Below are 17,057 nucleotides of genomic sequence, written 5' to 3'. Positions count from 1 at the left end.
AAGGGAAAAAAGAGTCAGAATTGCGAGACGTAAACTTGCAATTGCAAGGGAAAAAAGAGTCAGAATTGCGAGATGTAAACTTGCAATTGCAAGGAGAAAAAAAAGTGTCCGAATTACGAGATGTAAACTAGCAATTGCGAGGGAAAAAAAGGGTCAGAATTTAGAGATGTAAATCAGCAATTGTGAGGAAAAAAAAAAGAGTCAGAATTGTGAGATGTAAACTAGCAATTGCGATAAAAAAAAGAGTCAGAATTGCGAGATGTAAACTAGCAATTGCGAGGGAAAAAAAGTGTCAGAATTGCGAGATGTAAACTAGCAATTGCGAGAAAAAAAAAGTCAGAAATTCGAGATGTAAACTTGCAATTGCAAGGAAAAAAAGTGTCTGAATTGCGAGATGTAAACTAGCAATTGCGAGAAAAAAAAAAAAAAAGAGTCAGAATTACGAGATGTAAACTAGCAATTGCGAGGAAAAAAAAGGGTCAGAATTTAGAGATGTAAACTAGCAATTGCGAGAAAAAAAAAAAAAAAAAAAAGAGTAAGAATTGAGAGATGTAAACTTGCAATTGTGAGAAAAAAAAGAGTCAGAATTGTGAGATGTAAACTTGCAATTGCGAGAAAAAAAATGTCAGAATTGCGAGATGTAAACTAGCAATTGCGAGAAAAAAAGAGTCAGAGTTGCGAGATGTAAACTAGCAATTGCAAGAAAAAACTGAATTCTATCCCGCAATTTTGACTTTATATATTGCAATTCAGAGAAAAAAAGTCAGAACTGAGAGATAATGTAATTGCAACCACCACTTTTTTTTTTTTAATTAGTGATGGAAATGGGCTTCTATACATAATCCAAATCTAACAACATAATGTAACATGGACTCGCCTATCAAGCATGCGACTTGAGGGTCGGCGGTGTCCTTGGCATCGAGGTAAACTTCATGAGGATGCAGGCGAGCAGGAGTGATGGCCAGGTGTCTGCACAGACGATTAACAAACTGTACCAACGCAAAGTCCATCTCAAAGGTCCATTTTCTACTGGCTTTCTGAGCGTGTCGGGAGTCGATGCATGTGCATCTGAAACAAAACAAAAAAAACAAAAAAGATATTCAGAGACTTGCATTTATTATTCTAGCCAATAGTTTTCTTAGACAGTAGAATAAAGAGAGACGTGGAAACATGAAGTGTTCTTGAGAAGGTACAAACCTTTCAAAGTGCAGGTCGTAACCGCACGCCAGGATCGCTCGCCAAACACTGCGAATATCCTGCTTGGCTCTGTCTAGAGTAAACTTGTGGAAACCTTCCAGGGTCAGAAACTTCTCTTCTGGCACTGATGGACAGAGGAAAGGTGAGGTGTTCAGATCCATGAGATTCCACCCAAACAGACCATGTATAAGGTTTTTGTGTTAATAAATGCAGAAATTAAATAAATAATAAATTGAGTTGTTGTATTAACCTTCAAGCTTTTTGGCGGGAGACTTTTCAGGGTCTTTTTCATCAGGCTTGGTCTTCTCAGGAGATTTTGACTTAAGGACTGTTTTTTTCTCACTTAGAACAGTTCTGGAAAAACACCATATACCATACCTTTTATTATAGTCACCTACAACTATAAAAAATTATAACTTGCCAATGCAACATTACTAATATATATTTTTATTCAATTTATAATAATACAAATTATTCATTTTTTTTATAAGAATGTCAAAATCATAATAATTAAGGCTTTATCTAAAATAATAAATATATAAAAATCTAAAAATGTAAATGTTTTGTATTAATAAAAAATAATAGTATCTCAATTATATAAAAAATTAAACTGGTAGCATGCATCTTATGAGAGCAGATGAATGCTACTGAAATGCTGGTGAATGCCCGGACGAGCGTGATGTGAGTTCTCACCTCACACTGTTCAGCATGGACTTCTCTTTGGCCGGGGGTTTGGTGATGGGTCTTTTTGTGCTGACCACTTTGCCTTGGTGCTGCTCTTTGCCTGCCTTGCTATGCTTGTTCTTGTTGGCCTTTACTGTGCCATATTTACGAAGAATCTACATATACAATAAGAAAAGCTTAGTAATTTATGCTTCGACCCAGTCAAATACTTTGTGTCTGTTCAACTGTGCCTTAATACTGATGCTAACAAAAAACAAACAGAAAAAGATAATAGTATAATAACACATATGTGTGGATTACTACTAGATATGTCAATTTGTAGTAATTTCCATAACAATAATCAATTATCATTTTGTGAAATGCATGTGCAAGACTCAAAGAAAATGTGCATGTAGTGGATTTTTAACATATGAATTTATGGATAATAAATGAATTACTGTTCTGAGGATTTCACCTGTGTGAGCTGGTCATCAAGCACCTTCTTGGGAGGCCGCACATGTGTAAAAAACACGTGGAGCAGGTTTCCTGGTGTCTGAGAGTTCATCTGCTCTTTGCTCAGATAAATGTCTGATACTTTCACTGGTTTTGTTGGTATCGGACTCAGAACCTGCTCTGCATAAATGCAGCTCTTGAAGATGTCTGTCAGCACATCACGTGCTTCAGGAACCAATTTATCTCCTACAAACACAAAATGAATAAATAAACTTGATATCAAGTTAAAGCAAACCCTTGCAAGAAGAATCACAGATTAAAATAACATTGTTAACATTCTGGGATAAAGAAATCAACCAACCTCGGATCGATTTATCAAGGAAGTACTCCTCTAGGACTGAACTCCCTTGTGTGTCAAATAAACTCTGATTTACACTGGAGGCGGTGAGGATCTCCTCATTGGTCATCTCCATTAGCTCCTCCTCTCTTTCCAAATTGGAAAGGCCAATGAGATCACTGCTGTTAAAAAGACTGGCCCGAATCTTCTCTACTTGGGCCCGTGCCCTTACCTACAAGACAAAAGCAAAAAAAGGTAACATTATTTGATATCTAATTTCTTTGACGTAATGGAAAATGCAACTAATGCTGCTAAGTGGTTGCTAACGTGCTGCTATGTAGTTACTAGGGTGCTCTAGATGCGTTTTATTATTGTCTGAAAATCTGGTGAAGGTCTGATGCAGTAGGAAGAGTTTGTGAATGCTATGCATATTTAAATAATTTGTTATATTTTGTGCCACTACATGGCAGGCATTCTTACTGTCAAAATAAAAGTTCCCCTTCTGATGCTTATCAGCCGACCAAAAAACATAATGATCGATGCTAATTATTAAAAAAGGCCAAATATCGGCTGATATATTAGTTCTGGCAAAAACTTAACGACTGATTCCGATCATTAAAAAGGCTAAATATCAGGTGCAATAATGACCCTAGCAAAAACATAACTGCTGACACTGATAATTAACAAAAAATATCAAATATTAGTGATGTGTATTGACAAAAACTGAATGACCGATACTGATAGTGAAAAAAAGGTCAATATCGGCCAATACATCAACCTGGACAAAAAACTAATGGCCGATACCGATAATTAAAGCATGCCAGATATGCTTATAATTACAAAAGGACAGTTATCGGCTGATATATCAGCCTTGGCAAAAATATGACACCCTATACTGATACTTAAAAAAAGGCTAAATATTAGCCGATATATCGGCTTTGGCAAAAACTTAAGTGATACTGATAAAGTAGGCTAAATATCAGCAATATAACAGTAGATCAATGCAAATGTACAGGACGGATGCATTTTCAGTTTTCCCATAATTTTCCATAAATTAAAAACTGATGTGGTGCAACTGCAATTTAAGTAAAATAAATAAATTAAATATAATAAATTAATCTGAAACATGAGCATGGTATACCATACCAAAAAACAACTCTAATTTAACACTACGTATGAAAAACAGTAATAAAGATGCTTGCCATCACAACTGATATAAAATTAATGTTGTCGGTCCCGCCTACCTCTATGACAGCATAGCCTTTGATTGGCCGTGTCACACTGGCTTGGATGTCTGGCGAGGCAACTGTGTACATGGAGCTCCCATCTGAGACTGACGTTGCACCACTATCCAACTGCTCCCCAATGCTGCCGAGACTACCTTGACTTCCAGTGCTACAAAGAGACACATCAAGGCTCTCCTGACTGGAGACTATGTGGGGGTCCAGTGGTGCTTGTGGCTGAGAAGGTGCCGTTTGAGTGGGTACCAGCTCTTGGTTCACTAGCAGCTCACCTGCAGCCCTGGAAGCTCCCTGTAAAGAGCTGGAGACCGACGTCTGGCTCGCTGAAGCCGAGGCACTCATTGCTGGTGTTGCATTGTTGCTATTTGGGCTTCCTGCAGTGCAATCTCGCTTTAGATCTTGGGGAATACCTGAAGTTTCAGCTTTGGCTTTTTTAGGGTCCTCCTCCTGAACCGGAATAAAGATCTCATCCTTGAAGAGACCGCCGTGTGCGTTGCAAGCCCTTCGGATTGCATTGCGCACCACAGATTCCTCCAAGTGAGTGGGGATTCCTGAGAGCACGAGCAAACGACTGTGAACGGTGGAGCCAACCAAGGCTTGGCAGGCATCTGCAACCGCATCTTCAGTGACGCCCAGACCTTGCGGGTCCTTGTTAGCAAGGTGTCGTAAAATCAAGAGTAACGTCAACCCACGGTGAAACCACAACATGTCCTCTGGCTTCCCTCCGGCCATGTTTAGTAAAGCACTGTCACATTCTGATGGTCTCCCTCCACTTCCAGAACCATGTTTCCCTGAGACGACAGCTCCCGAAGTAACGGCGACCGATGTCCGTTCACGCTTTAGCTTCACCTTTTTACGCTTCGAAAGTAAGCTTGGACTTTGGGGCGTCTGGCCCGGAGAGGACGACGAAGAGGATGAGGAATCGCTACAGTTAGTGGTGCTCGTGGATGAAGGGGCACCTACCACCGAAATCCCTCCACCTGTACTCAGTGGCAGAGTCACTTCGGCGACTGCCAGACACACCTCCATCAGGGCGTGGAAGTAGGTTGAGAAACGGCTCCGCTCGGCAGCAAGCGCAAGTGCTCCACTACTACCCGTAGTGGAAGTGCATGAACCTCCGCTTACTAGCCCCCAACTTTGGGTCTCGTGGTCGTAAAGTTTCCGTAGCTCTGTTTGAAGAACCATAAGGACTGTTAGGCAAGGGTTGAGAAGCAATGTAATTTGGCTGGCAAGACCCGATGGGGTTTTTCGACGCTCAAAGGCGTGGATCTTGCGGAGAAGCTCTGCAAGCAAGTGGAAGATCAGCTCCTTGATGCACGGAGCAAGATCGGTGGTCCACAGAAGCCCACCTAAACACAAATACAGCAAATGTGACCCTGAAAAATGGAACTGCACTTGAAGTTTTAATGGTATGCTTCATGGGACCCTCGAGGCAAAATAAATGAACGTTTCTTACCCAGCAACTCCACAACCTGCATAAGAACAGAAGTGGGCACAGTGTCCAGCTCATCCTCAGAGCGGTCAGTGGTTTCCCCAATGGTGTAGGTCAGCAGCTGTTCAGCAAAGGCCATAGCCAAGGGAAACTCAAGAGGCAACGAGTGCAATACCAGCACTGCACCAGGAGGAGGAGATACACCTACAGACAGTGATCAGAATATGAGTTAAATATGCCATGAAATATGCCATCTTACTGATCATATGCTGCGGTCACATTAGACTTTAAGCATTCAGCCTACCCTTGTGAAAAAAGTACACTTCAGCATAATTCCAAAAGGAGTACTTATTATGGAAATAATGTATTTTAAAAGAAAATACTTAAGGGCCAACTGAATGTTAATTGCAAATAAATAAAAATATTTTCTGTTAAACGCAATTAGCTGTTGGACTGCTTTGTATATGTACTTAGGTGGACTCAAGTACATCTTTATTCTACTGTCTTTGAAATATGAAACAATACATTTACCGGAAACTTAAATCACTTCTATTAAAACTTATAAGTCATGCATTTAAATATATTTGTAACAATGAAATTGGAATTTAGTGAATTTAAAATCTATTAACCTTAAAATTATAATCAAGTGCATGTGCTTCATTATGATAGCCATAATATCAAAATAAGTGTATTCTTCAAAGTATAACTAAAGATGTTTAAAACCATTTAAAAAGTACTTCAAAGTAAAACTTGTAATTTTACATTACAAAGTCTGCTTTTTAAAAGTGTACTTAAGTGTGTTCAGAAAAAGTAATGAAAGTTTCTCATTTTGAGTCCCTTAAGTGTCGCTTGATTTAAAATGATCAGTAAATACAGTTTTTTTTTAAAACACACTAATAAGATTTTAAATACACTAAAGTGTACATTAGATACAATTAAGCACACTTTTTTTTCACAAGAGATTCCCCAGATGCTGATTTAAGTGGCCACTTTGTTAACTACTGAATAGTTTATTATCGAAGTCAAAATATTTTTATGTGTATGGAACATACTGAGTAAAACCTTAGGAGTAGCTGAAATCCAAAAATGTATGTAAAAATGTAACATGTACTTGACGTGCCTAGTTTGACATGCACTCTGTCAGTGGGGATGATGATGCTGGGATACTGGTTGGCTGTGGGTGGAGGGGTGAGTCCTGTATTGGACGGAGAGGCGTCCAGAGGGTAACACACTGCCTCCATCAGATTCAGCTGTCCGTTTCGTCGAACCTTATGACCAAGTCCATACACCATTACGCGAGTCCAAGGAGCCTTATATAGAGAGGAGCTAAGAGAAAAATACACTTGTGAGCATAAAGGACAGAAAACACACATATTTTGAAAATACGTAGTCTTGCACTATTCAAAACTCACTGCTTGATGAAAGTGAGATACTAAACAGGTCATTCAATAATTGAAATGCTTGTGTCATTCAAACACAAACAATGTTGTCTTGTCTTTGAGTTATAACTAGCTAAAATTATAACCTGTAAGAACTCACTCTTTGCGGCAGCTGAGTTGGCTCTCTTTGCAAGAGACGACCACAAATGCGGCCCCAGGGAAGTTCACGTCCATGCTGACCTTGGACTCTGTGATGGGAAACTCTTCCAGAGTGAACTGCTCTGGAGCGCTCTGAAATTTTAGCAATCATTAAAAAAAAAATATAACCATAAAAATAACTTATAACAATTTAAGAGAAAATTATTTAACTCACATGACTATGTTTCTTAACATACTCGTGTAACACAATTTTAAAAAAGTGCACGTTGTAACAATGTCAAATTAAGTTTTACTTTAAAGTCACGCACACACACACACATACAGCGCTTTATACAAAACATATTGTTTCAAAGCTGCTTTATATTAATAAATATAAAAATAGCAGTTAGTGTTGTAAAATTCATGACATGTAACGTGTAACAAGGCCACCTTTAATAAAACGTTACCCAATAAATATGATAAAAAATATTTTATTATTTCAACTAGCTCCCAACATTTTTAATTTTCATTTAAAGTGCAAGTACTAAAATAAACTTAAAATAAAAACTTGAAAACTATACAGACAAAAAATTCCAAAATTATAAAAATAACAACAAAAAACCCCCCCCAGAAAATAACACTGTTCTCTTCTGTCTAAATAAAAATCATAATATTTAGAATGATAATGATAATAGTAATTTATCCCTGTAGGGGAGATGCAGAATCAGTCATAAATCAGTTGAGGTGTTGGTACCTGCAGGAAGCAGCAGATCTGTTTGGTGAGCTCGAGGAGGCTGTCCTCTCCCTGATGCAGGGCTCTGCTGATGGCCACCGTCAGCCACTCGCCGATGCTCCCAGCGTTCCCCTGATAGAAGAGTTCGGTCGGGGAGCAGCTCTCGCCCTGCAGCTCGTGGAGGACAGACTGAGCCAGCAGAATAGAGTTTGAACTGATTCTGCCATCTTCAGACGACAAAGGGAAATCAACACATACAGAAAAGTGAGTTTTATTCTGATGAATGCACTTCAGTCATTGTTTTTTTTTCCTTAGTATGTACCGTATTGTCCCGAATATAAGATGATGTTTTTTTTCTTGGACATACATCTGAAAAAACGCGCTCGTCTTATATTCAGGGTCTAGACTTTGACATGTCAATAATACACCCACAACAATAGGTGGCAGCAAAATCACATAGAACGAGTGTGTCATGAAATAACTAACGTATAATTTGTGTTGTTAAACATCGTGAATGAAAACTAAAGAAAAAGAAAATGCGTACAGTGGCATGAGTCATGACTGTCATTAGCCTGATGGGACCAAACTTTCTCTGTAAGTGATTTTAAAACGTAAGACAGTACCCAGATTTAAAGACTACAAGAAGATTTCACTTCTACTGTTAATACAATTTTGCTAGGCTACTATGAGATGGATGGACTAAATGTTATATAATCTCTCTCATTCTGACGGTACCCATTCACTGCAGAGCATCCACTGATGAGACACTGATGCGATGCTAAAGTTCTCCAGATCTGATGAAGATCTTGGAAGGCAGGAGGGTGAGCACATTTTCAGCTAATGTTAATGTTTGGGTGAACTATTCCTAATTTTGGACCAAACAAGTAGGCAGCCTGTGTTCATTAAATTATTTGTATGACATCACCTGGCAGAGGCGGAGCCAGCAGCTGATTGGACAAGAGCTGCAGGTGCTCGAGTGTGATGTCTCGCACGGCGGGGATGTGGAAGAGACGTGTGAATGTGTGAGGGCTCTTGGGAGCAAAGATGTTGAGTAAAGCCATGCGGCAGTAGAGACGCGCCAGAGCACCTTCACAGCGCAGCAGCTCCCTGAAACACAGATACACACACAGTGCTGAATGCTAATCAAGAATGGTGTTTAAAAAGGAGAACTATTTCAATAAAAACCTGACATTTTTTAATTTACAATAAGAAATGCGTCTATAAATGCATTACCGGTGAATCTGGATGTTGCTGCTGTCTAGAGACACCAAGCCATTCGCTGCAGCCCTGCGGGACCCTGCTGGGGGCCGCTCCAGCATCTCAATGGGGTACCAGTACCGAACTAACACCCCCTCACTGCGGAGATACGTCTCCACCTGCACCAGCTCACTGGACTGAACACACACAAATCAAGTCAGTCAAGTTGCATTAGAAACAGGTGCAGTTAAAGCAGGTTAAAAGGCTGGTGAATGTAGCGATTATCACAGCCTGCAAAGAACAGCCAAGGACTGTTATAAATGGTGTGTTTTTTTTTTCCATGTACTGTATATGTTTATATGTAAAATGCGAAGTATTTATACATTATTCAATCATGGTTGTATTGCATTGACCTTTGCTGATATTAATAGGAAAAAACTGTTGTGCAAGGATGCTTCTCATTAAGTCCTAAAATCAAAACTGCCAAAATATAAAAAATAAAAATAAAATAAATTAAATAGAACTAGAAATAAGAAATCCAAATGCATACAAGAATCAATATGCATGAATATGCAAAATATTTCAATAAAGCTTTATTTGAAAAAAAAAATCTCCCTAACCCTTTTGCTGATTTTTTACTGTTCAAAATTGCCAAAACATAATAAATAAATAAATACACCAAATAAGTAAATTTTCATGAATATGCGAAAATTATTTAAATGAGTATTAATTTTCATCTATATATTTAATTTTTTATATATATTTATTTTATATGTGAAATTAGGCTTTTTGTAAGGTTTATTTATATTATCTATACACTTAACTAAAGTGAATAAAACATAGTTACATTTATGTTTAAAATTATATTATAAATAATACTAAATAATACTAAGTACAATTAAGAATAAAGCGTGCAAAGAGTCAATTGTCATGAATATGCAAAAAGTATTTCATTAATTTACTTATATAATTTCAATTTATAAAACAATATATTTTTTCTTTTTTTTTGTGAAATTTATAATTTTTTTTGTGGAGTTAGTTAATTCTGTTAAATATACTAAATAGTAAACTCTAATTTGACAGATGCAGATACTCACAGAGTCGACATCGAGCACAACTCCATGCAGGCCGAAGGTCTTCAGCATGCCCCGGATGGCAAACTTGGGCAGGGCTGTGCTGCTACTGCTGTTGTTTCCCTCCGGGCAGCGGATGCCCACTGTCAAACCTGAGGGAAACAGTGATACTGGTAACCTGTTACTGTGGCGGATACGTTGAATGTTATATTCTAATTTATTTAAGCTTTATTTCTAGAAGTAATTCAAAATGAACTACAAGACCAGTGTCCCTTCTTCCTTTCATTGCAAAAACACTTGAACGAGCTGTGTTCAACCAAGTCTCTGTCTTTCTCACACAGCACAACCTCCTTGACAGCAACCAATCTGGCTTCAGAAGTCAACATTCAACCGTGACTGCCTTGCTTTCAGTTGATCGAGCCCTAAGACTGGCAAGAGCGGAATCCGAATCTTCAATACCGCTGCTTCTGACACAGTTAACCACCAGATTCTCCTGTAAACCCTACTGACAAAGGGCATCTCTGGAACTGCACTCCAGTGGTTTGAGTTGTACCTATCAAATAGGACCTTCAAAGTATCTTGGAGAGGTGAGGTGTCCAAGTCCAAATCTAACTACCGGGGTGCCTCAGGGCTCAGTTCTTGGACCACTTCTCTTCTCTGTCTACATGGCATCATTAGGTTCTGTCATTCAGAAACATGGCTTTTCATACCACTGCTATGCTGATGACACTCAACTCTACCTCTCATTCCATCCTGATGATCCGACGGTTGCTATTCACATCTCAGCTTGTCTAGCAGACATTTCTTGCTGGATGATGGACCATCACCTTCAACTCAACCTTGCCAAGACAGAACTGCTTGTGGTTTCAGCAAACCCATCGTTCCATCACAATTTCACCATCAAGTTTGGCACATCAACCATAACTCCTTCAAAAACAGCTAGAAGCCTTGGGGTTATGATTTATGATCAGCTGACTTTCTCAGACCACATTGCTAAAACTGCAGATTTGCTTTATTCAACATCAAGAAGATCAGGGCCTTTCTTTTCGGAACATGCTGCACAACTCCTTGTTCAAGCTCTTGTTCTGTCCAGGCTGGACTATTGACTTAAGCTAACTGAGACTTGTTATAGCACTTGTGTATCGTTTTTTTGGATTGCTTCCAATGTCCTCATTTGTAAGTCCCTTTGGATAAAAGCGTCTGCTAAATGACTAAATGTAAATGTAAAATGCTGACTAAAAAACAAAACGGAAAAGTGCAGAGAATCTCAGACAACATGTATTTTAAACAGACCTTTACGGACTTTGTCGATGGTGAATTTATTAGCTTCATCTTTGATATCCTCGATGGTTGGAAGGTAGAGGTCACGAGGAATCCCTCCATTCTCCTCATACAGGAACTCAACAGTCTGACGTGCGATGTCCACCATTCCTGACAGACATCAGAGCATTATTCATATTAGACACATATGTGCTGGATGTGCACTTGTAGTGTACTTCAAATCTTAGAAGTATGTTTTAAAATACTGTACTTGCAGATAATACAATTAAATAATAAAAGGACACTTAAGTGACTTAAAAGATACACTTTCATGACTGTTTCTGAACACACTTAAGTCCACTTTTAGTGTACCTTTGTAATAGTGACCTTTGTAATTGTTCTAAAAGGTTAACTTAAAAGTACATTTTAAATCATTGCAATCATCAAGTACACTCCTTTTGATGTGTTGACTAACATACTAAAACATAAGTGCAGTACATAATTATAATTTTAACTGTACTGTAAATATACTAAATTGCAACTTCATCATCACAAATAGGCTAAAACACATTAAAATTCTATTTTAGTGTTTCTGTACATTCAGCAGTACTTTAACCGCATTTCAAAGACAGTAGAAGTAATTATGCAATTACATATAAAGATCCTATTTAAGTAGGTCAAAAAGCATTTTAAAGCTCAGCTAAATGCATTTTATATAATTTAAAATTATAAAATCTGTTGCATTTAAATGCAATTAAGTGTCTAAAAACATTAGATTCTTTTAGCATTTCTTTTAAAGTACATATTAAGTACTCTTTTAAAAACTATGAAGTGTCCGTAGCCACTGGAAATGAAACATAAGCGGGCGTTCATTCACCCAGCTGAAGGGCTCCTTTGATCTGGTCAAGGCCGGACTTCCTCTCTGCCTCGTTCCTGAAACGACGGCGAATGGTTGGAAAAACTTTGGTTTCCCACGCTTTCACTAGCAAAGCGTAATGATCCTCCTTTACAGAGAGAAGGCAAGAGAAAGAAACAGGTTTTCTTTGAAAAGACTGCTCGGAGTCACTGTGTGAGTGGTCTATGGTGTGTAAATGTCTTGTGAGGAAGGCAAGGGCCTTGTTATGAGCTCTTCATACCCTAGGGATATCTTCATCATCTTCATCATCGCTCTCATCATCAGCAATCGGTGGAGGATGAGCGTTTGGCCCGGAGACGACCAGATTCTCATAACTCAGTTCCACCTTGTAGTGAAGAGAGGCATCACTACTGTACTCTGTGAATAAAACAAAATAATAAGAACGCTTTAATCCACAGCATCAAGTTTAAATAGCATCTGCTTTCTTGATTCAGTCAGAGAATTCATTTTATTCTGTAGTAGGAGGAAAAAAATTCAAAAGCTTCTAACCAAAAGTTTGGAATAATTAAGATTTAAAAAAAAATGTTTTTGAAAGAAGACTCTTCTGCTCACTAAGGCGGCATTTATTTGTGATATGTTTAAATGTAAATTTATGCATTTAGTGCATAAACAGTGCATTCGGGCTAACATTTTTTACCTAGAAAAAGTTTTCTCTGGGAATCGAACCTACAACCTTTTGCGCTGCTAATGCAATGCTCTACCACTGTATTTTCAGCACAATTTCTCCAGTCTTCAGTGTCACATGATCTTCAGAAATCATTCTAATATGATGATTTGCTGCTCAAGAAATATTTCTGATTATTATCAATGATGAAAACAGTTTTGCTGAATATTTTTGAGGAAGCCGTTTAAAAGTTTGGGGTTAATACAAAACCAATACTTTTATTTAGCATTAAACTGATCACACTAATGACATTAAAGACATTGATAAAGTTATAAAAGATTTCTATTTAAATTAAATGCTTTTCTTTAGAACTTTCTATTCATCAAAGAATCCTGAAAAAATAAAAATGCATCAGTTCCCACATTTTCCAATTCCAATAATCAGAAATGATTCTAGAGCAGCAAATCATCATATTAGACCGTAGAAATAATGCTGAAAATACAGCTTTGATCACAGGAATAAATTTCATTTTGCAAAGATATTCACATAGAAAAGCTATTTTAAATTGTAATAATATTTGACATTTTTACTGTATATTTTTAATCAAATAAATTCAGCCTTGTTGACCAGTAGAGACTTCTTTCAAAAACATCTCAATTGTTCTAAACCTTTGGCTAGTACTGTACATGCACAAATCTTTATTGCTCTGAGTGGACACTGACGCTGCTGTGCTGTGACGACCGCAGCGATGCGACACGGGGGACCGTGAGAGCCCGAGTCAGACGCCACACTCGTGCCGGCGTCGTTGTCGCTGTCGGAGGCCATGGCAAAGGGCAGAGCCTCGAAGTTGGCGCTGATCTCCTCTGAGAGGTCCATGCAGAGATCGGCGGCGTTTCGGTGAGCCTGTCCCTCTGCGTACGCAAACAACCGGCAGCCGAAGTTTGCATGAATCTTCGTATTCTGAAAAAAAAAAAAAAAAAACAGAATCACAACAAACAAATAAAATGTTTATAAAGCAGGGCTAAAGGACAAAAAGAAAAGAAATCAGTGTACAATAAAAAAAAAGACATAGACCCCTAGCAAATACATAAGCATACAGTATCCTAAGGGAATTTAATTTTGATTTTTTTGTATGTCACTGAATAATAGCAGAACCATAAAACCCAGGAAAATTATTATGACTCATGATAATTACTGTATGATCCTTTTTAGGCTAGCAAGAGCTCTTCGTTTAATTTACACTCCACAATCGATCTTTGTTGTGATGACAAATTAAGTATGACATTAAAGTACATTTTAAATCATTATATTATAACAATCCTTTGCTTTGTTTTAAAGAAGCACACTTATTTTGATGTGTTGACTAACTTACTAAAGCACTTGATACTAAAGTACTTAATTTCCATTGGAACTGTAGTGTGTTATTCGATCTTATATGTAAAATTTATTATATATACATATATAAATTAATAACTGTTTAATATTTAAAATTGTATTATTCATTAGTAATTATATTGGGTATAAAAGCTAGTGTTGTTACTGTTATAACAATATTGAAATATTAAACCTATAAACATTTTTAATAAAGTTAATTGAAAACATTTATAGTATAGATACTAGTTGAAAAAAAATTAAAAAAAATAAATAAATCCATTTTGCCAGATAACTAACTGAAATAAAATTTGTTGAAGTATAAAAAAATACTAAAAACCAAAACGGAAAAAAATATAAATTAAAGCTAAATAGAATTTTAAAGAAAAATAAATAACTAAAACTTAAAAGGAAATTAAACGCAGTGTAAAATTAAATTCAAAATATTTGATATATTATTATGTTCCTGTAGCTCAATTGGTAGAGCACTGCGTTATCAAGCGCAATGTTGGGGGTTCGATTCCCCGGGAACACATGATATGTAAAAATTGATATGTAAAACACTGTAAGTCACTTTGGATAAAAGCGTCTGCTAAATGAATACATTTAAATTTATTTACATTTACATTTTTTAAAAGTTAATATATTATTTCAGGCACTTTTTTTTTACTCTTTTTTTTGTTTTGTTTTGTTTTTTTACTCTCAGGAATATCAAGTATATCTTACAAATGGACTAAAACCATTACGAATCACCTTGAACTTAGTTATGAGCACCACTGGTTTGCTTATAATGCATTATATTTGTGTACAAACCTTCTTCTGAATGTGGACCACGGGCCACATGCCTCCGGCCACGTCCTCCAGATAAGGAGCGAGCCGCTGACCGCAGTATGTGAAGTACACTCTTCCTTTAGGAGGCTGGCCGGGGGGAGGAGGAGTGCCTTCCAAACGCTCCCAACCGATGCCTGCAACATCCCCTGTGTCCAGACACACCACAAACACCACTCAAGCAGCTCAACAACTCCATGATACACATATGAACAACAGCTAAATATTATTATATTATTAATACTAAATATAGCATTGTGAGTGATGACATATAGTGGATTTATAACGTCAAATGTTTGCCAACCACAAATAAGAAGTTTCAAAAACTTAAACTTTACCCTATTCTCTTGAAAACTGCACAGCTTTTTTAGCAACAAGACACTTTTTCAAGTATTGGCTTGTTGTGACAAAGCACTACATTGTTTTGAACAATGGTTTTTACTGCAAAAATTAAACCAATATGTGTTTATTTGAGAAGCAAAATGGCTTATGATATTAAAACTTAAATGTATCAAAATTAAGCAGATCTATGCTTAAATATAAGAAAAAAAAATCTGTCAACGTGGCAAGAAATATAAGCTTAATAATTTAAAGGGAAAATATTTTATTTCCCCACTTACCCCAGTTGCAAATATTATATTTTTCTTTTTTTAAGCATAAACATACTTAAGTTTTATACAACCTCACTTGATTTTTTGATATTTCATTATTATTTTTGTTTTGTTTTTCCCTAAAATAAGACTCAATGGTAACACTTTACTATAAGGTTGCATTTGTTAACTATATTTAACTAATTAACTAACATCAACTAACAATGAGCAATACACTCTTACAATATTAATTAATCTTAGTTAACGTTAGTTAATAAAAATACAACTGTTCATTTTAGTCCATGTTAGCTTAGGTATTATCAATAAATACAACTATTGATTTTAATAGTGCATTATTAAATGCTGGAATCAAGTTTATGTTAACCAATTAAGTTAATTAATGTTAACATATGCAGCCTTATTGTAACGCGCTACTGACACGTAAATGTAACTTGATTTAATAATGTTTCAGCATTAAGAAATACAAGACAGAAATACAGAGAAAGACATTTTCTTTTGTTTTTGCACACAGCTTCACAGTTGAGGACGTTGAGTGCTTGCAGTTAATGTCTGAATGAATAAAGTCGCTCCTATCTCACCAGGAAGTAGAGCCACGTCTAGTCTCACACTCTTCCACTGCAGCAAACTGGAGCCATTATAGTGTACCGCCCTCCCATTACTGAGCAGGAGAGAGACAGAAAAAGAAAGGAGTTTGGATGGGAAGCAGAGAAAGGAACAGGAAGAAACAGGTTGAGAGTACAGTGAACATGTTAAAAAGAGTGGGTCAGTACTTGTGAAACAGACAGGTGCCCACAGGACTGGTCCAGGCTCCGTCTCTCTTCTCGGCCTCTGGGGAAAAACCAAACGATACTACAGGGCCGCTGTCATCCTCAGAGTCTCCGAAAGAAACAACCTCGATCTCCCAGTAAAAAGAAGGAGCCTGGAAACAAGAAAGAGAGAAAATGTGAGCTTGAAGTAAAGAACTCTATCGCTCAATAGGTTGCAGTTGGGTAGACTTTCTAATATTTCAGACAGAGGTCTCTTCTCTTTGATCAAAAATATAGAAAAAAACAGTAATAATGTGAAATATTAATATAATTTAAAATAAAGGTTTTCTATGTGGATATATTGCAAAATGTGATTTATTTTTGTGATGCAAAGCTCAATTTTCAACATTGTTACTCCAGTCTTCGGAAGATGTCGACCGATATATCGGTTTTGCTGATTAATAAGCACCGATAGTTCACCAAAACACACACAAGCCTGATGCAAATGCTTAATAGCTCGACTGTTACCATCTATTTGCATTAGTTTATATCCAGCTGGTCACATTAATGCATTTGTTAGCCAGTAAAGTTGCAGATTTAAAGCAGTGACGTGAGAAAGCGAACCGATTTGTTCATTCATTCAGTTTTCCATTAAATTACATTATTTTTCTGTCCCAAATCGTTTTTAATGTTCATAAAGACTTCACACTCTGCTGGAAGACTGTATATTGTGCATTTTTCAGTGAAATGTTTGTATTTCTGTGACTCTAATAAAGTCTGTGTGCTTCATATAGAGAGTTGTAATACAGATCACATTTTTCTTTCAGTTTGCTGTTTTTTTTTGTGTGTGTTTTTTTTACACACAGAACTTCAAACTC

At 37.0% G+C, this 17,057-nt stretch overlaps 1 protein-coding gene across 9 annotated transcripts in view; it reads right to left on the bottom strand.

The window, feature by feature from the left end:
* Positions 1 to 17,057, bottom strand: part of LOC113051732 (probable E3 ubiquitin-protein ligase HECTD4) — a 75,809-nt gene that overhangs the window by 9,496 nt on the left and 49,256 nt on the right. For all 9 annotated transcript variants that reach the window (XM_026215726.1, XM_026215728.1, XM_026215730.1 and 6 more), the window contains exons 47-67: positions 16,204 to 16,352; positions 16,012 to 16,091; positions 14,808 to 14,971; positions 13,346 to 13,583; positions 12,240 to 12,376; positions 11,981 to 12,107; positions 11,137 to 11,274; positions 9,868 to 9,995; positions 8,807 to 8,967; positions 8,499 to 8,680; positions 7,595 to 7,800; positions 6,863 to 6,993; positions 6,444 to 6,649; positions 5,348 to 5,527; positions 3,895 to 5,240; positions 2,675 to 2,882; positions 2,336 to 2,559; positions 1,891 to 2,036; positions 1,448 to 1,551; positions 1,198 to 1,321; positions 878 to 1,068 (exon numbers count right to left, since the gene is read on the bottom strand). In XM_026215726.1, coding sequence (XP_026071511.1) covers positions 878 to 1,068; positions 1,198 to 1,321; positions 1,448 to 1,551; positions 1,891 to 2,036; positions 2,336 to 2,559; positions 2,675 to 2,882; positions 3,895 to 5,240; positions 5,348 to 5,527; positions 6,444 to 6,649; positions 6,863 to 6,993; positions 7,595 to 7,800; positions 8,499 to 8,680; positions 8,807 to 8,967; positions 9,868 to 9,995; positions 11,137 to 11,274; positions 11,981 to 12,107; positions 12,240 to 12,376; positions 13,346 to 13,583; positions 14,808 to 14,971; positions 16,012 to 16,091; positions 16,204 to 16,352 — 4,570 coding nt within the window. The remainder of the gene's footprint in view (positions 1 to 877; positions 1,069 to 1,197; positions 1,322 to 1,447; positions 1,552 to 1,890; positions 2,037 to 2,335; positions 2,560 to 2,674; positions 2,883 to 3,894; positions 5,241 to 5,347; positions 5,528 to 6,443; positions 6,650 to 6,862; positions 6,994 to 7,594; positions 7,801 to 8,498; positions 8,681 to 8,806; positions 8,968 to 9,867; positions 9,996 to 11,136; positions 11,275 to 11,980; positions 12,108 to 12,239; positions 12,377 to 13,345; positions 13,584 to 14,807; positions 14,972 to 16,011; positions 16,092 to 16,203; positions 16,353 to 17,057) is intronic.

The sequence above is a fragment of the Carassius auratus genome, chromosome 32, assembly GCF_003368295.1.
Source record: "Carassius auratus strain Wakin chromosome 32, ASM336829v1, whole genome shotgun sequence".
Classification (NCBI taxonomy): domain Eukaryota; kingdom Metazoa; phylum Chordata; class Actinopteri; order Cypriniformes; family Cyprinidae; genus Carassius; species Carassius auratus.
Note: the sequence above shows the minus strand (reverse complement) of the source record. Positions and strands in the feature narration are given on the sequence as shown.